Raw genomic sequence first — 18,113 nt, forward strand, 5'->3', positions numbered from 1 at the left:
TCAATCTTAAAATTCTAATAGCTTACTCTCTCGAATATGCTTACGCGTATAAATATATACATCTGTATTGTGACTTGTAAAGAAAACAAAAGGAGAAATAGAGCACCATAGATCAGAGCTCGAGAGCATACAACACACTCACTGCCTTTTATTTGCTCTGCTCTGACGCGCCGAGCGCTCGTGCTCGCACGCTCCTACCCGAGGGCGACGTGGCATTCAGGCGGAGGGCCGAGTACGGACGTGAAATGCCGCGTGCGGGGTAGAGCCGCCTCTGTTTAATAAAACCGATATGCTGGTATGCGTGGAGACCATATGCGTGGAGACCGAATAATCAACAGCATACAATGTAAGGGAAATGATATTCTGTTTTTTCCTCCTCGTACGGTCCACGAATATGGACCTTAACCACCGTAGAACTGTTTAGAAGCCATCGATATATACTTTCTACGTTTTTATTTACATATCTTTCTACGTTTTTATTTAGATATCGTATTAGATTTATTCTAAATCAAACTTAGATAACTTTAACTAAATCTATAGAAAAATATAGCAACAACTGTGTTACCCAACATGTACACTGTTAATGTATATTTTATGGTGGATTCAAAGAAATATTTTATGGTGGATTCAAAGAAATAAATTTGATATTATAAATGTTATTTTTTTCTATAAATTTTGTTAGAATTGGCTAAGTTTAACTTAGAATAAAACTAATATGATATGTAAATAAAAATAGATGTAAATAAAAATAGAGAGAGTATATATTGTTATCGTTAACTTCGAGGCGGTTAATGCTCTTCTGTTTTATTTATTTTCTCCTTGTCATATTTGTACTTAACTCCGTCTAACCTAAGAGGTTTAATACCACTCTCAAAGTTGTCGTAATCCTCTTCAGGAAGATGAAACGTAAAATCCTTTAAGAAATAATAAAATGGAGAATGCCTGAAACTATTAGGATTATATCCTATATCAGATAGACAAATGTTTTTTTAAGTATTCTGAAATGAATTAAGTGAATGACATGAGTGTAATAATCTTATAAAAATGAGATCTTGAAGCCCGGGTGTTACTTGATCCGAGCCGAAGACTACTAGGCTACTTATATCGGACCAAAACTGAACAGAAAAGGAACAACTAGCAAAAGAATCGTCCACCAAAACTTTAGAGAGAAATAGAGACAGCAAGAAGCACGAATCTGTAATCAATCTTAGCCGTCAGGGTTATGTTTAGAAATTTTGAACAGAGAGGCAACGGACAGGCGCCAATGTTCCCAGTCGCGCGCGCGACTAGGATTCGGCTTGTCACAGAAGCGTGCGAGCTCAGCTTGCTATGTTCCGTTCCAAGGCCCACTACGGTTGGAACGGCCCATATTAGATTCATTGCGCATGTGTTGGTCTCCATGCGTTTTCATTGGCCCAAAGTGGAAACAATTTATTCCAGTGGAACAAATTTTATTCGTTGCGCACATGACGGCTGGGATTTGTTTTACCGTAACAATTTATTCCAGTGGAACAATTTTGGTTCCAATGGTAAGATTGGATTCAACTGTACATATTTGTTCCGATGGAACAATTTGTTCCAATAGTCCGACGGAATAGACGGAAGTCGGGCCGAGCGGGGGCTCTTCGAAATTACGGCCCAACTATTAATCGGCGCGCGCAGGAAAAACCTTCTGCGATGAAACAGCCCCCACGGACAGGGGCGCAGCGTTTAGGATCTATTCATATTGGGCCTTCGTTTCATGCCTTCTGACAATCCCCAGTCCACAAATACAAACACTACTAGCCCAATAAGCCCAGAAACAACGACATCCCTTCTGGGCTATCTCACTCACATCATTGCCCGAACGCCAAACCGGGCTCGGCGCAACCCAGCTCCGAGCAGACACTCGCCGCCGCCGCCGCGACATCATCAGAGGGCAACAAGCGGGGGAATGGCGGAGCGGCAAGTGGCGGAGCTGGGTCCCGGCGCGGCATGCTGCGGCTGGAACCACTGTGGCCGCCGCCTCGCCGCCGGCGCCGTCGACGGCTCCGTCTCTGTCTACGACTCCCACCCGTCCCCTTCCTCCAAATGGCAGGTCAGTTCCGCGTCGCTCCTCCTCCTCCTCTCCCCAAAACCCTAAACCCCACATGAAGGCGACTTGCCCCCTTCTCGGACGGTAGCTTCCGCTCGGGCGCTGGTTTGGTAACAGATTACGAGCTGCTCAGATGATTGCTACCTAGTGCGTGATCTGAGCTTTTTTGCTGCCTAGTGCGTGCTCAGTGATTTTTGCTGCCTAGCACTACGTTCTTCTTGCATAGGATGATAGGTGGGGTGCATTGCTTGGTTAAATTACCAAGTTCGTTCTCTAGGTTTCGCTATTAGTTTGCATTCAGCAAAGCGCCTTATTTATTCACTTTTTTTTTGTGAATCGAAAGTTTGAGTCTCTAACATTTACTTGGGGTTTGTCATGTAAATTATGGTGGATATGCAGCACTGTGGGCGTCTAGATAACACAATGACTAGGCGATAAGTGATTTATCCATGATATGCCCCTTCCATGTTTATTTTGTTAAACTCAGTTAGTCAGTTGTTCTTTGGTTCTAACCAGTTCGTGTGTTCTGGTGTGTGACCTGGTTGGTGTTAGTTCAGGCCCATGAGCAGGCCATTGTGAATGTTGTCTGGCTTCCTCCGGAGTATGGGGATGCTATAGCTTGTGTTTGTGCTGATGGGACACTGTCTTTGTGGGAGGAGGTTGCTGAAGGTCAGTTACTTTTTATCCTTTCCAGGTTTCATGTATGATGTTCTCTATCTGCAATTATCTCGTACTTTCGTGTCACATATATTTGTGTTGTTATTAGTTTTTCTATTATTGGAATATTAAACAGTTTCCTATGTTCATGACAGAGAGATTTGCAAAAAAATTTGTATTAAAATATTAGACGGTGTGTGCATTGATTCAGACTGATATGGGATTTGCTTAGCAATCACTTAATTTTTATTTTTTAAAATAAATCACCTAATTTTCATAACTTACCTTTCTACGATGCATAGTTAGCCTCATGAACTCAGTTTCACCATAAAAGCACTTATTATCATGAAAAATTTGGATATATAGACTAATTAAAAGAATTACTTGTAGAGCCACAACAGTATTATTTTACTAGGATAGGGTGGATGGAATGCCAAAACCGATCCTCAGATTACCTCAAGGCTTGTTTGCATCCTGGGTTTTGTAGCTTAGCTCCATAATTCAACAAACCACTAAAAATATGCTTTATTCCTTGTCTTTAAATCACTATATCACTTTCCAAGTTTTCTAAAGCTCAAAAGTATGGGTTTTACAAATCTCTGCTTGCAGACGTATGTACTCAGTCTCAAAAGTGTTGTGTTACGTAACATGTTTGAATTATTCATTCAACCTTGACTTGAATTAAAATATTTTTTTATTAATATTCCTTGCTATCTTGTATTGCATTAATGCATCCATCTATTTATCACTGGAATAGAATATGCCAAAACCCTTACTCGTAAAAGTTTCTACGTACAGACGATCAACTTCCAACCTGGAGAAAGCGTAAAGTCTTTGAGGGTGGCAACTGTCGCATACTAAATGTACATTTCGGATTACATCTGGGAAGCCTGAAAATGGTGAGTTCTGACATCTGATGTAGTTATGTTACATTGGTACCCCCATCCATAATTTCTTGCTATGTGATATCTATCATCCTTTTATGTTGCTTTATTTATTATTTAGAAGAATTTTGCATATACTTGATTTCCATTGCACTTTCGCACAACTGGAACACCATAGTCTGGATGGTTGTAGAGGGCACTATCTCCCCACTTCTTAGACTAGAACAAGGCACAAGCATATATACAAACACTCCGATCTAATGCATTCTGTCAATCTTTTACATTAATTTTGACTCATAATATGTTGTCTGTGCCCCCCATATTGCTGTTAGTAACCCTTATTTGTCTGTATAGGTTACTACATACTCAGATGGCCAAGTCAAGATCTTTGAGCTCTTGGATTCCTTGGAATTGGACAAGTGGCAGCTTCAGGTTTATCTAGCTATTATTCACCCTTTTAAAAGTTCTAAATTAATTTGTTTTTTATTTTCTTTTTTATTCTTGATCTACAAACCAAAGTGTTTTATGATTCAATCTGCTGTAGTTAGCATATGATCTTGGTTAGCGAAATAAACTAATAGTTTGATTGCTCGCATTCTTGCAGGCAGAGTTCCAAAATGTGATGGATCCAGTCTCTAGATTTGGAAAACCTGCATGCACTTCTGCATCAATAGCATGGAATCCAAGAAGAGGTGTAAGCCAACAAGCTAGTTTTGCAATTGGCTTCAATTCAGATTCGCCTCATTTCAACTCTTGTAAGGTTTGTGGAATTTGATTAACCTTTGTTTTTTCCCCTTTTGTTTACCCTGTAGAAGCTTCTTCAATACCCTAACTGCACAACATCTTAAGGTCCTATCACAGTTGTTCTCTGTGATGAGAGTCTTACGTGAAAATCTGCTCGTATAGAATAATTTAAAAAGAAAATAGTTACTATCTAGACTGCAGCTCATTACTTTATTAAAGCTTCATTTATATGCCCAAAATCACCTTTTGTAATTATATATAAGAATTAACAATTTAATCTCAGCAACTAAGAAAGAACTGTAAATGGGGAGATTACTTTGGATATACTCCATAGAAGTCCTGTTCTTGTACCTTGCATGATGTGGCTGTGGCTTTGTGGTTAATGTGCTGTCACATTATGTCTATTTCTTTCATCAGTCGATGAACTGTTTGGTGTCTCCAGCTAGATTCTAACATACTGAAGCATGAACAGATTTGGGAGTTTGAAGAAGCTCATCAGCGCTGGCTTCCACTTGTTGAGCTTGGTTTACCCGAGGATAAGGGAGATAGAGTGTGTGCTGTAGCATGGGCTCCTAACATTGGCAGGTTATTCCTGCAAACAAGCATTACATGCCTTTATGCTGCAATCATATTGCATTCTGAATGTTTTTTTCATTGGTCGTTTCTGTTATTAGCATCATTTGGTTGCTAGCCTGCTTTGCTCAATAAGTCATTTCTTAAAAGAATATTTTGATGGGGTGATTGTTTTATGTGGAAACACCCATGAATTTCATGGTTTTCTAGTGCAAGATTGCTTTGTAACAAATTGTGGGCATGAATAGACAAATGAAATCTGACTGATACATCTACACTACTTGACTACTTAGTAAGTACAAGATCAGTACCTTACAGGTCCATTTGATTATAGGAAACTGTTAGAAAGGAATGGGAGTCTAGAGTTGGGGAATTCTCTTGGTTGGTTAGTGGAAATGGGAATAAGTGGAATGGGGAACAGAATTTGAGAGCTCAACTCCCACTGTTCTAAAACCAAGGGGAGGGATGTTAATTAGATAAGAATTGTTCTTTAAGTCAAAGATGGAGGCATCACCACTGTTCATCATGACTTTAGTTACAATTTCACACCCAAACCCACCAACCAATCAGCGGAAAAGGACTCTCTTTGAAAACCCAATCTTAATTCCCATCATATGCCAAGCAAAGAAATTTGACTAAAAAACCAAGCTCCATACTTTATTCCCCCACTAACTCCCACCTCCTATTCCTATGCCCCTTCCATTGTTTGCCAAACATGCGATACATGTTTTCTTGGTCAACCATTTCTTTTCCAGACCCTGTTTTGCACACTTGGATGTTAAGTTTCTGCCTAATGTTTTGTCCATTCAGTCAGTTCTGCCAAATGTCATCCTCTGCTCCCTGATATTACCTGGCAATCAGGGAGACTAGTTTAAAGGACATCTTTTTGGTGCCTCAATACTGTTCAGCCTGTAGAGGACAGCAGGAGAAAAGTATAATGGATTAGGGAGTGCTAGACTGAATGAATTCTTAGGCATAACTCAGATCAGGCTGCTTGATGGTTTTCTGGGATTTAGAAGGTTTGGCAATTGGGGCTGTCCCTACTGACAACTAAATCTGGATTTGAGTGATCATACTAGAGCATGAGAGCCAACTGTTTCTTAAATATCTGTCTCAATATAGCAGTTACCCTTTTTTAGACAGTACTGATATGCTGCTAATTCCTTTGGTGTACTCTATTCAGACCATATGAGATTATTGCAGTTGCAACCAGCAAAGGAATTGCAATCTGGCATATAGGTTCGAACACTGACTCTGATGGCAGACCGTCGACAGAGAATGTTGCTTTACTTTCTGGTCACGATGGTGAGGTATAAGATTGACACCTGTCCTTTATTTCGACATAAGTTATTTTATGTAACATTGTGGGCTTTCTGGAGAACTTAGTACTGGTAGTTCCAGACCCCACAAGTTCAAGAATTGAAATATTTAGTAATAAGGAAAATAGCATGCTTCATCAAGTTATAAATAAGACGTAGGGTCTAGTACTTCCAGTGGGATTTATCTCAGTCTCTGTTTCCTCGCATGCTAAGCTGCATTTTTTGGTGACTGTTTACACTTGCATCTTGCACTGAACCTTATTAGGTGTGGCAACTGGAATGGGACATGGGCGGTATGACACTCGCATCCACCGGAGGTGACGGCATGGTTAAGTTATGGCAGGCCAATTTGGATGGAGTTTGGCATGAGCAGGCTGTTCTTGACTGCAGTGGATCACGTGTCTAGGGATTTCGAAAAATATTTTCGTTCCCCTTGTGCAAACATGACACTAGGTGTTGCTGCTCTTTTTTTTTTGAGAAGCTAGCAGGAGCACTGCCTTGTCATTTAAGGAGAGAGAAGCATGCTGGTTTAGGTGTTGCTGCTCTTGCTGCAGAATTCTTCGGTGTTTCTTTCTTATCTCCTGCGTGCTAGTCCCTCCAAAATGACTTATAATTTGGGACGGAGTGAGTATTATTGTATGGTTAGTTTGGCGCTATGGAAATCCGGCATGGCGCTGCTACTGCTCTAATGACATGTCACGACATATCACGTGCGGATGTAAACAGTTTTTATGTTCTACCCAAATTGACGAAAGGACGATTGTAACTCATAAATGCTCCGGGGACCGCCATTGAGAGGTCCAGAAGAGGAAGGCACCAGGTTTCTATTGGAAGTCGCACAGCGTTCACCGGAAGCTATCGCTGGGCCGAGGCCGTCCACTTGTTCAAGCTTCTGCTGGATATGCATCATGCAACAACTGGTTTGAAATCTTTGGCGTGTCCTCTCAAGATAACACTGATGTGCTTGTGTCATTAAGAGCAGATAACCCTGTTGCTAGCTATGTGCGGCGCTATAATTTTTCGATGTTCTAAGTTCCGTGAAAAAATATGACCTTTGGTCCACCACAAATTGGATAGCTATTTCAGAATGCATGCAAGTAAGATTAAGAGTTTGGTGTTCCAGATGCGCTGACTTGGTACCAGTTTGGGAGATGGGAATTGTGGCAAAGCGTGGTAGCCAAGAAATTACCGTAGACCATAACTATGAATATGGGCACATAAGAACTTCAAACATGAACCTATGGATGGATATATATAAGAACTTCAAACATGAACCACATATCCTAGCTCAGGTGCGAAAAAGATTTGACACTAACTGAACACAACCCAGATCATGCGTGAATTGGATCCATTGTTATTGTTGTTATATGATTCTAGCAAACTGAGGAAGCAAAAGCTCCCACATGTCCACTTATATTTGTGGAAATATCAAATCCAACATGACCGCTTCTATTCGTGAAAATATCAAACACCCATAGGTGAAGCACCAACAGGCAAATAAAGTGAGTTAAGTGCACAGCGTGGGTAATCTGTTAGACCTGTCCAGAACTTCCAGTCATTTTAACATAGTAGATATTGGTAATGGATGGTGTGAAGGGAAGAAAAGGAAAGTGAGAGCAAGAGCTAACAACTTTGGTTCTGCAGAGCTCCATGTTACTTCAGAGACTCAAAGAAACTCAGTTCAATTAGTTGTCTTTTCGACTGTTCCCCTTATTTGAACCATGTTTTTCACCGTACACATCAAGACATGACAACGTACACCAACTCTGAAGAAAAAAGACATTAATATCTTCTCTGTCAATTGGTTCTGAGAAAGAGGAAAATTAACATCCTATGCGATATGGTGTCAGTCGTAATCAGCACAGCTAGATCAGACAGGCAACTACCAACTCCATCTCTTTAAAAGCCTGAGCTTTGCTCATAAGACTATGTTTATCCTGGCCAAGAACACTCAGATACAGAGGCCATTATAAGGGTTGAAACCAGCTCAAAATAGCCTCACCGTTCCAGGTGAAAACTGGCCCCTCTAATGGATAGCAGCAGCAGCAGCAGCAGCCGGGACAAGAAGTCCAAAGATAACGATCGTCATGAAGCAAAAGGTTCACCATTGTTGCTCCCCTTACCTGGTTTTGGCTTTACCTTTGCTCTCTGCCTCTTCTGAAGTCTGAATTGCATTTTATTTGCCATCATTATGTTTAACAAAATGTCTTACATGATTTCCTATTTTAGGAGACCTTTCACCAAGATATCCTAAACCTTCATGCTTTATTTCCACGTAAAAGAAAAAACAGAAATTAGAAGGTGCACAGTAACCACTGTAACTGCAAAAAATCTGAGATGACGAACATGAGAATTGGTTAATTTACCATCAGACCAACCTAGTGAAGATGCACAGCTCAGCTTTAGCCCCTTCCAGCACATGAAAAAATTGCTCCACATTCCATTGGCGATCATAGGATTGGTGGCCGTAATATATTTCTACATCGTTTGATACTACATTCTTTTGCTTACTTTCATGGTCAATTATATCCTTACGTAATCATTGCAGAAGCTAATAGCACTGCACAGAATTTTGTTGACTTCACAGAAGCAGAGGAAGATCTTGTTTCCAGAATGCACAGGCTTGTGGGGAACAGGTATCGTATATAAATGTGTGTTACAAGGGAAAATAAAATATAATGTCTCTCATTCCCCATAGTAGTGTTGCTCATACCATGGAATTATGTAGGTGGGAGCTTATAGCAGGAAGAATTCCAGGAAGGACAGCAGAAGAAGTAGAGATGTTTTGGTCCAAAAAACACCAGGAAAAATGAAAACGAGGCCATTACTTTATATTGATCTATAAGCTATGTATTAATGTCACATGAAAATATGTGCTGATAAATAATGTAAAGCATGCAAAGTTGAAGAAAGCCATATAGTATTATGAGCTTACTCGAGGAGCGATGTGGATTGGCACTTCTAGTTAAGTTAGCAGAGTTAATTGTGTTCATTTGTAATTGCATCTTGTTATAACATGATGTCAATGTTACAATAGCAAAGTATTTAAAAACACCAGGAAATGCGCATTATGTTGTAGAAGATGTATAGCAGTATAATATGCTACAGATAAAAAGATGAGTACAGTTAGCTATTAACTTCATTTGTGTGTACTCAAGGTGGAGAATACTTCAGCACAGCAATTTCTCATGGAAAATGTGAACAATTATCAGATGATAGTATCAATGCTGAAAAGAACAACGCCCAAAGTGCATATGGTACCAAAAGGCCATACGGATGAGGTTCTCAAATCCTTCACAGCAGTAGTTTAACTGACCCACCTCCAAAAATAACAAAGGCATGTTGAGGCATTGCTATAGAACATCAAAAAAGTAGTCCAAACCTTGTCCAATCTCCCAAATCGAAAGACCTGTTCCCCAATTTCGCGCTTCATCCAAACGTAAAGAAAGAGACATCAGTGTTGGGAAAAATACAGCATGCCTCACACCTTCATGTGAATAGATGAAAAAGTGCTCTAAACTTTTCTCATCCCACTGCAAAGATGGCTTGTACTTCTCAAGCAAATGAACAAAATCTCTCCCAGTGATAGCACCACCACCGCTGCCTGCATGCAAACATTAATAAGACATTTGGAGGTTCTTCAGTCCCCTCCCGGAAACTAAAATATAAACGAAAAAAGGTGAGCGCAAAAAATAAAGTTGACCAGTCAACCATCCCCAAAGGTACCCAAATGTAGCAGAATGCTGGATAGCAGTTTGCACAAGTTAGCGGAACAAGGGCTAAATTAGGTTAGGGATTACAGATTATTGATTAATTTGGGGTGTGGGGTGGTTTTTGCCAAACCCTCTAACTTGTGGCATGGCTTTCGAAATTTTTCCGATTAAAAGGCACAAACTGCAGAACAGATTGAGGATGTGTGGGCACTGCGCCAAACAGTCGGTTACCTATCGTTTAGCTATTTATTCAGATTAAACGGCAATTTAAACGGACACGGCTAGCCACTGTGTAGCGTTTACATGGCGTGTAAACGGGCTAAACGGCCGTGTAGGCGAACAGTGACTATAGGACAAATGAAAAAAAATATGTCTTTTCTGAGAGATCATAGAATCATTGTCAATAAGAAACAGATCTTCACAAATGCAGGTCAAAGATAAACTTCAAGCAAGCATGATGCTATGTGCCACATGCTACCAATGGTACATCACCATGATTGTGTTGAACTTCACCATGTACAATATCATGTGTAAGTTTAGTGAAAATTTGACAAGCATACAGAAGAAACACGGGTGGACTTTTGTTGCCCATGACTGCACAAAAGGTTCTTTGATCATGTCAACAGCAAAGAGGAGAAAGATGAGTTATATGTACCTCTAGACAGTAGAAAATCATTCCCGTAAAAATTGATGCCAAGGAATATCATCCGAGAATGGTTACGAGAAGGCGAAGAACCTTTGGCTGAAAGGAGTGTTGTTAAGGAATGCTGTACCCACTTCAGAGGTGCACTGGGACCAGGATTTTGAGGCCCTGAGAAGTCGTATGTCATAAGAGAAAACCCATCTAATGAGTCAGCCAATTGCAGGAGATCTTCTGGTCTGAAGTCTTGATTACTGAGCTCTTGCATTCTTGGAGCTGGGATAACATAAATTAATTCCAAATGGCGGTTACTTGATTTAGAGCTGATTGAATGCAAAGCCTCCCCCAGCTGCTTAACAAATTGAAGTGCCTGTGGAATAGCACAATGGGATCATAAGGTATAACTATGTAACTACCTGAAAGGTTAGTTGTATAAACCTCATATGAGGCGGCATATGTAACTCATAGCCGTTCTTAATTAAGCTGACAATAGTGCTAAAAAAACTGGTAATGTTTCAATGCTCTGAGCCTCTCAATAACCTTTACCTATTATTGGTTACCATCAATTTGTGATACTCAACTGTCAATGTACTGTTCTATCAAACTCGCAATGATCATAACATTAAAATGCAATAAAAAACATTGTCACTTGTGTGGTTAGCAAAAATTAGCTTGCTTGCTAAAAGTGCTGCAGTCATTCTAACATTGCTTTTTCAACATGTCAAACACAGCCTTCTACTAATAAAAACTTAAAAGTATGATGTCTGTTCAGATCTGTCAAGGACATCAAAACAAAGTTGATATATTTCAATTTTCCTGTATTAGTTTGGAGCTACAAGGTTGTTGGGCATGGATCCAAGAATCTAACAACTGCCTGCCAAGTGTTGCCCTTTGTGAGAGAGGCTATTGGTGCAAATAGACTACTAATTCAAAAAGGTAATACAATGATGAAAGTAATAAAATCTAATAAAATCATACATATTATAAGACTCCATAAGTGCACAGGATGCCATATCTGGTAGCCTAGATATGATTGCACAAAATCATTTGTTAGAATAACGTTTGCTGCATAAAGATAAGTGAAGTACCATGTAACGTAGCTCTGGATCATCCAGCACACCATAAACAGCCCATCTTGACCAGGATTCTAGAACAATACCATCATAGCCCTTATCCCTATTAACTGACAGCCAGATGTCAAACTGGCTAGCATAAGCATAATTATATCTGAGAAAGAAATGTAAATGAATTTACCTGCATTCACTCACTATTAGATCAATAGCTTTTGCTTTTTGCATCTTTTCCAATAGTATAACAGCAGGAAATGCTTCTAAGACAACTCTTGGTACTACCTGGAAAACAAGAATGGAAACCAAAACTCTTACAGCAAAAAGCAATCATTTCCCCTAGTGTATGTAAGTATAACAAAAACGTCACTAGCCTATCATTTTCACCCTCGGCTGAGCTAATCTGGCTCGAGTAGCACTTTCTTGTTTCATTTATATTTTTCATGCTATCAGCAACAGTTCCCAACTTTTCTGGGATTTTCTTGAGACAGCCTAGAGAATAAATTAGCAATAAAATCGCACCATAGACAATGCAAACTTGACCAGCCGTCCAACACAGAACATGATAGCATACTAAAGCCAGGAGGAAGTCAAGTAGATGTTTTACCAGAGACCCGTTGCTTTGAAGTTCAGAGACCCATGTGGCATCAAAATTATGTTCTCCTTCTAGAACTAACATGTTCCTATCACTGAAGAAAGTATGCATTAGGCAAATAGCTTCATGAAACAGGATACACGGAAACTGCATTTTTGGAAGGACTCCACAGACCTCTTCAAATCATACCACACTGGTGATATGTGAGTAAGCTTTGCACTGAACAATTTTGCCATGTCATAACCTTTGGAGTTCCTGCACCACAAGCTCCCACATTAATAGAACAAGCATGGCAGCTAATGGCACAATATGCAAATGCAAGATCAATGTTGATGAAAAATCAAATTTAGGTAATCCTAGTATACAGTTTCTCAGGTACACTGGTATCAGTGACCAACAAAAAGGAACACGTCTGAAAGCCAATTATCCATCCAAGGGATCCATTGGCCAAACTACATTTGTTAGGGCCCCTTTGGTAGGGCTCCCAGCTCCGGATTCTCCACGAGAATCCGAGGAGCCCTACCAAACAGGTGTTTTCCGGAATGGATTCTGGCCAGGATCACCGATTCGGATTCCTCATTTTACGAAAGGATCGGAGAATCCAAAAAAACTGGCTCCTCGCGCGGCCTAAACAGATTCTCAACCAACCAAGGATGGACCTCCCCACCAAGTTCGGGCGAATTTACCCGCAAATGCCACTGGACAAAACTCCCGTGCCCCCCCTTCTCTCCCCTCACGGACACCCTCCCAGGCTCGACACAGAACCCATCGAGCTCTCACGCGCAAGACATGGAGCTCCCGGCCTAGGGTTAGCTCTGCAGCCCGCCCCCACGTCCGCCGTCCGCCGTCCGGTCGTCCAGGCTGCAGTTCTCCGTCGCCGGCGACATCCCTGCGCCCCCGTTTTGCTGCCTCCAGGTACGCCCCCGCCCCCCTGCTGTTCGCCCGCCATGGAGAGCCGAGCAGAGGCGCCCCTTGCTCAAGACGCCTCTTTTTGCTGCCAAATCGCTTCCTTGGGTCGTCAATCGGTCGCCTGTTCAGTGAATCGAGTTCTTGTGCTATATCCGTGGAGATTGTGGTCTTCCCTGGCCGCCCCTTTATCCTCAAGTTGAGGCCGCGCTGCTTGGCCGTGTAGTCCGCGCCGGCTAGTTCTGCTTCCTCCCGTGCGCTCTGCCTCCAGATCCCGGCCACGTACGTCCTCCTCACTCTGACATGTGGTGATTTTGACATCTGTAGGTGGAACGGCCTCCCTGCTTGCTACGTGCTGCCTAGCATTCAGAAGGCTTGTGCTTGGTTATTTCTGCACCACCATTTGCCGGACTGAACAAGGTTTGTGTCACACTCTTCAATTTTTTGGACTGCTCCTGTTCACAACGTGCTACTAGTTAGTACATGTAAAAATTATTGTCCTATGTGCATTTGTTCTTCAATTTTTTGGACTGCTCCTGTTCACAATATGCTAGTAGTCAGTACGTGTAAAAATTGTTGTCCTATGTGCATTTGTTCTTCAATTTTTTGGACTGCTCCTGTTCACAACATGCTAGTAGTCAATACGTGTAAAAATTGTTGTCCTCCTCACTCTGTAAAAAAATTTTAGTTGGTCTGTACAAAATGTGTGATCACTGCTTGTTACTTCTACGTTTCACAACAATGTATGTATATCATGTATGCTCTGTGGACTATTTTGTGGACAGCAAGATGTCTGACAACGCAGATTGGAATGACGAGAACACTAGACTTGTGTGTGAATTATTTGCTGAACAAGTAACGGCACACAATCGCAGTGGCACTCATCTTAACAAGAGTGGCTACAAGAATGTGATGGAAAAATTTAAGGACAAAACCGGGTTGGATTATTCTAGACGGCAGTTCAAAAATAAGTGGGACAAGATGAGGAGAGAGTATGCTAATTGGAAAAGATTGGTTAAGGAAACCGGATTAGGATGGGACAATGAGAAAAAAACCTACACAGCACCAGACAGTAGGTGGAAGCAGCTGAATAAGGTAGTCTTTATGAGTTCATTGTTTCTTTTTTGCATATCTCTCAAGCATCCTAAATTTTTAAAACTTGTTTCTATATATTTGCAGGATTACCCAGGAATTAACAAGTTCAAAGATGGACCTCTTCAGTTCGAAGAATTGAAGACTATTATGTTTGAAGATATTCGGAACTCGGGAGACGACCATTGGGCTCCATCAAGTGGTGCTGCACCGGCTAGTCAACAGGATGCTGAACCTGATGAAGCGGATGATAGGGATGAAGATTGTGATGATAATGAAGCAAGTGATGACTGTGATGAGTACTCCCCTGAACCTTCAAGGGGAAAGCGTCCTGCTCCTGCTAACCGGAAAGACAAGGGTAAAAAACCAAAGACTTCAGGAGGGCATTGGGTACAAAAAGAATTGAGCAAGCTTGTTTCTTTGAGTGCGAGGAGCACTGCATCATGTGAGTCCTTGGCAAAGAAGGATGAAAGTTCTGGTTGTTCAATCAAAGATGTTATGGCTTTGGTGAGGGAGTGTGGAGCTGTTCCTGGGACCAAAGAACATTTCATAGCTTCTCAAGTGTTTGTCAAGCGGGCTGAAAGGGAGATGTTTCTGACATTGGAGACGCCGGAAGAACGATTCCAATGGCTTTCCATGAAGCATATGTGGATGACTAGGAATGATTCATCCATGTAGTGTGAGAGCATGCACTTTGCATATTCCTCTGTACCTTTGCCAATTTTCCGGTGTGGTTGTACCATTTTCATATGAACACATGACTTGTTTTCTACCAATTTCCTGGTGTACTTTTGTTTCATTAATGGTTATTCATGTTGTAGTAAAATCATGATTATCTTATTTCTTTTGTGTATCTAATGTACAGATGTCTTCTCCTGAGAGTGAAAGAGACTCAAGTGACTCGGAAGATTATGATTTGAGAGTCGTGGAGGCAATAAGAGAGAACCAAAACACTATCCATGTTGCTGCATCATTTTTATCTTGGTACTATGCATCTTATATTGACAAAAAAGAGCGTAAAACTCCAACATATTCTGGGTTGGCTTGGGTGATGGATGCTCTGAATGATCCAGAGGAATGTTATGACATTTTCAGAATGATGCCACGGTTATTCTACAAGTTGCATGATGAATTGGTTAGTGATTTTGGCTTGACTTCCTCTATTCATATGTCATCTATAGAATCTCTTGGCTTGTTCCTTGTGATTTGTGCTCATGGTTGGTCCAACACTGGTGTCAAGAAAGATTTCAAACATTCTCGTGAGACTATTAGTCGCAAATTTACGGAGGTGTTGAATTGCATGGTGGCAATGTCTAAGAAGTATATACAACCTAAGGATCCTAATTTTCGAACAGTTCATAGTAGAATTACCAATGATCAAAGAATGTGGCCTCACTTCAAAGATTGCATTGGAGCAATCGATGGCACTCATATATCTGCCACACCACCTAAGAAAGACTTTATTAGATATATGGGAAGATCTGGAAAGACCACTCAAAATGTGATGGGAGTTGTTGATTTCGACATGCGTTTCATATATGCATCGATTGGTCAACCTGGTTCTATGCATGATACTACAGTGTTATACCATGCAATTGAAAATGATGCAGATATCTTCCCACATCCTCCTTTAGGTACGCTTCAACGGTCTAGTGTGTTACATATTATTTTAACGATTATTTGTTGTTTTAACACTCAATTTTTATCGTCTATGACATAGGGAAGTATTATGTTGTCGACGCCGGTTACCCAAATAGAGATGGTTATTTAGCTCCATACAAAGGCCAGAGATATCATGTTCCAGAATGGAGGAACGGGGCTCCACCTAATGGAGAGCAAGAGAGGTTCAACCACTTGCATTCAAGTCTTCGTAATGTTGTGGAGCGCACCTTTGGTGTATGGAAGATGAAATGGAGAATTCTTTTGAAGATGCCGACATATCCACTAGATAAACAAATGATGATTATAGCTGCTACAATGTGTCTCCACAACTTCATTCGTGAGAATGATGAATTTGATGAGGAATTCCAAAGGTGTGATCGAGATCCTGATTATGTGCCTACAATTCCTACCCGCTATAGGAGACATATGCCTCAAAATGCATCAGACACATCCACCACAGCATCTAGTAGTAGAAACATGAATATGTTTCGTGACGATCTAGCTAAGGCAATATGGGAGGGAAGGTGAATGGTCTCGTATTGTAGTCATGACTTGTGTATTTTGGAGAGCTCTGCTTTGCATTGTATTTTGGATTATTGTATCTCAATGGTATTTTGGATGATTCTATTTTAATTGTGTTTTGGATGACTCTAAGTTCTTAATTATATTATTTTATTCCTAAATTTATATTATCTCAGTTCTTTATGTAATAGTTGCGAATAGTAGATATAACAAAAGGTAATATAAACATTCTCATCAAATCAGTACAAGAATCTGTTCGCCAGCCAAACGTTTTTTCACAGTGATTCTGATTCTTCAGGAGAATCAGGAGAATCAGCTCCTCATGAGGATCAGGATCCGAATCCGGAGAATCAGAATCTGGAGCCCTACCAAAGGGGCTCTTAATAGCCTATGAAATCCAATCTCCCAAACCATTTTGAGGTAACAATCATAAGCCTTGTCTAGTGCTGTAAACAGACAGTTACTAATAAGATATTAAGCTGGGGGGGGGGGGGGGGCATAAACTATTAAGCTAGAAACAACACATACTAAGATGAGTTATACAAGGAACGCAGGTGACATATTTGGATAGTGCAACAGTACATGTATTCACTAATGAAAGCAAATAAAACAAGCATGCACAGAATTGCCGAAATGACGCACCAGGGGGTCACATAGGCGAGGACAGGGTTCGGGAACTGGCGCTGCGACCGCTTCTCGGAAATCCTTGTGCGCTCCTTCGATCCAGGATATAAAAGAAAAACACCACCGCGTCAGTGTCGACTAGCACTCTAGTAAGGAAGACTAGAAAGGCCGGATCGAGGCATCAGCAATACGAGGAACTGCTTACTGCGAGGATCTCGCGTGAGGAGACGTCGCGCTTGACGAGGCCGCGCTCGTAGACGGAGTGGGCGGTGGTCTGCAGCGTCTGGGGGTGGGGAGGGGACCGGGAGAGGCGGCCGGAGAAGCCAAGGGCGGCGAGGACAAGGAGCAGAACAACGACAGGGGCGAGGAGGGTGAGACGGATGCCTGAGGCGGAGGGTGGTGCCCTTGCATCGGAGGGCGGCGGCGACGGGTCGCGGGGTCTCCGGCGATCTCGTCTACGCGGCGGCATTTCTCCGGCGGTGGGCCGTGGGCGACGCGGTGCAGCGCGGGGGCTTCCTATCGATCCTTCCATCTTTAAAGCCCACTTTGGCCCAATTATCCTGGGTAGATAAATTAAGCTGCTGCAAACATATTTAATATTTTAATACGATTGACTCAATATTTTTCTTAAACAGATTCAACATTTGACTTTCAAAATGTTAAAACTGTAAAGAAGAAATGTTGAAATTGGGAACGCGAAATGTTGAAAATGCTAAAATCAAAATGTTGAATAGGGCGCTTATTCTCCGACAAGCAGGGCGTCTTCTTCTCCGGCGAGCTGGGCGCGCAGCGGCGCGAGGCAGGCGGCGGTGCACGCGGGGCAGCCGTGGCACGCGGCGCGGGGAGGCGGCGAGTGGCGGCGGACGGCGCGTAGGCGGCGGCGGGCCCAGACAGCGAGCGGGAGAGAGAGGAAGGTTAGGGAGCGAAAAAGCTAGAATTTGGACGTGGATCAGCCATAATTATTATTTTAGAAGGTGCGGAAGCTAAGATGTACCGGAAGATGCGTAGAAAATGCGGTGCAGCGCGGGGTGAGCTGTAACC

General features: G+C 41.7%; 4 protein-coding genes across 6 annotated transcripts; 3 read left to right on the forward strand and 1 right to left on the reverse strand.

Annotated features, from left to right (window-relative positions):
• Positions 1-1,862: 1,862 nt before the first annotated feature.
• Positions 1,863-7,339, forward strand: LOC112895738 (protein SEH1). The gene is made up of 8 exons (XM_025963731.1): positions 1,863-2,077; positions 2,632-2,743; positions 3,530-3,630; positions 3,970-4,047; positions 4,220-4,375; positions 4,832-4,944; positions 6,116-6,242; positions 6,517-7,339. Exons 1-8 carry the CDS (start codon positions 1,934-1,936, stop codon positions 6,655-6,657), a joined length of 972 nt encoding a protein of 323 aa, XP_025819516.1. The 5' UTR covers positions 1,863-1,933; the 3' UTR covers positions 6,658-7,339.
• Positions 7,340-8,186: 847 nt separating this feature from the next.
• LOC112893209 (MYB-like transcription factor ETC3) lies at positions 8,187-9,308 on the forward strand. Its single transcript, XM_025960412.1, has 3 exons — positions 8,187-8,350; positions 8,800-8,887; positions 8,980-9,308. The coding sequence occupies exons 1-3, from the start codon at positions 8,281-8,283 to the stop codon at positions 9,062-9,064; spliced, it is 243 nt and encodes an 80-aa protein (XP_025816197.1). The 5' UTR covers positions 8,187-8,280; the 3' UTR covers positions 9,065-9,308.
• Positions 9,309-9,420: 112 nt separating this feature from the next.
• LOC112893207 (chitinase domain-containing protein 1) lies at positions 9,421-17,991 on the reverse strand. Its single transcript, XM_025960408.1, has 8 exons — positions 17,278-17,991; positions 17,091-17,164; positions 12,441-12,521; positions 12,279-12,360; positions 11,859-11,956; positions 11,693-11,780; positions 10,620-10,974; positions 9,421-9,855 (listed from the first exon to the last, which is right to left on the reverse strand). The coding sequence occupies exons 1-8, from the start codon at positions 17,602-17,604 to the stop codon at positions 9,605-9,607; spliced, it is 1,356 nt and encodes a 451-aa protein (XP_025816193.1). The 5' UTR covers positions 17,605-17,991; the 3' UTR covers positions 9,421-9,604.
• Positions 12,995-16,588, forward strand: LOC112893208 (L10-interacting MYB domain-containing protein-like). Of its 3 annotated transcripts, none has more exons than XM_025960409.1 (4): positions 12,995-13,181; positions 13,500-13,592; positions 15,130-15,898; positions 15,985-16,588. In XM_025960409.1, the coding sequence occupies exons 3-4, from the start codon at positions 15,130-15,132 to the stop codon at positions 16,452-16,454; spliced, it is 1,239 nt and encodes a 412-aa protein (XP_025816194.1). In that variant the 5' UTR covers positions 12,995-13,181; positions 13,500-13,592; the 3' UTR covers positions 16,455-16,588. The 3 variants fall into 3 exon arrangements, with proteins under 3 accessions (XP_025816194.1, XP_025816195.1, XP_025816196.1); XM_025960410.1 differs by lacking the exons at positions 15,130-15,898; positions 15,985-16,588 and adding exons at positions 13,958-14,267; positions 14,352-15,104; XM_025960411.1 differs by lacking the exons at positions 15,130-15,898; positions 15,985-16,588 and adding exons at positions 14,048-14,267; positions 14,352-15,104.
• Positions 17,992-18,113: the final 122 nt, after the last annotated feature.

Source organism: Panicum hallii, chromosome 5 (assembly GCF_002211085.1).
Source record: "Panicum hallii strain FIL2 chromosome 5, PHallii_v3.1, whole genome shotgun sequence".
In the NCBI taxonomy this organism is placed as follows: Eukaryota; Viridiplantae; Streptophyta; class Magnoliopsida; order Poales; family Poaceae; genus Panicum; species Panicum hallii.

What these genes read in the sequence shown, in the direction of transcription:
- LOC112895738 (XM_025963731.1), top strand. Translation starts at nt 1,934, where the DNA reads ATGGCGGAGCGGCAAGTGGCGGAGCTGGGTCCCGGCGCGGCATGCTGC. An exon ending in GTGGGAGGAGGTTGCTGAAG is followed by an intron (nt 2,744 to 3,529) that starts GTCAGTTACTTT and finishes TTCTACGTACAG; the next exon opens with ACGATCAACTTCCAACCTGG. An exon ending in TGGGCTCCTAACATTGGCAG is followed by an intron (nt 4,945 to 6,115) that starts GTTATTCCTGCA and finishes TACTCTATTCAG; the next exon opens with ACCATATGAGATTATTGCAG.
- LOC112893209 (XM_025960412.1), top strand. Translation starts at nt 8,281, where the DNA reads ATGGATAGCAGCAGCAGCAGCAGCAGCCGGGACAAGAAGTCCAAAGAT. An exon ending in CGATCGTCATGAAGCAAAAG is followed by an intron (nt 8,351 to 8,799) that starts GTTCACCATTGT and finishes TAATCATTGCAG; the next exon opens with AAGCTAATAGCACTGCACAG. An exon ending in CACAGGCTTGTGGGGAACAG is followed by an intron (nt 8,888 to 8,979) that starts GTATCGTATATA and finishes GGAATTATGTAG; the next exon opens with GTGGGAGCTTATAGCAGGAA.
- LOC112893208 (XM_025960409.1), top strand. Translation starts at nt 15,130, where the DNA reads ATGTCTTCTCCTGAGAGTGAAAGAGACTCAAGTGACTCGGAAGATTAT. An exon ending in CTTCCCACATCCTCCTTTAG is followed by an intron (nt 15,899 to 15,984) that starts GTACGCTTCAAC and finishes TCTATGACATAG; the next exon opens with GGAAGTATTATGTTGTCGAC.
- LOC112893207 (XM_025960408.1), bottom strand. Translation starts at nt 17,604, where the DNA reads ATGGAAGGATCGATAGGAAGCCCCCGCGCTGCACCGCGTCGCCCACGG. An exon ending in CCTCACGCGAGATCCTCGCA is followed by an intron (nt 17,165 to 17,277) that starts GTAAGCAGTTCC and finishes CCTGGATCGAAG; the next exon opens with GAGCGCACAAGGATTTCCGA. An exon ending in TGATTTTCTACTGTCTAGAG is followed by an intron (nt 9,856 to 10,619) that starts GTACATATAACT and finishes GTTTGCATGCAG; the next exon opens with GCAGCGGTGGTGGTGCTATC.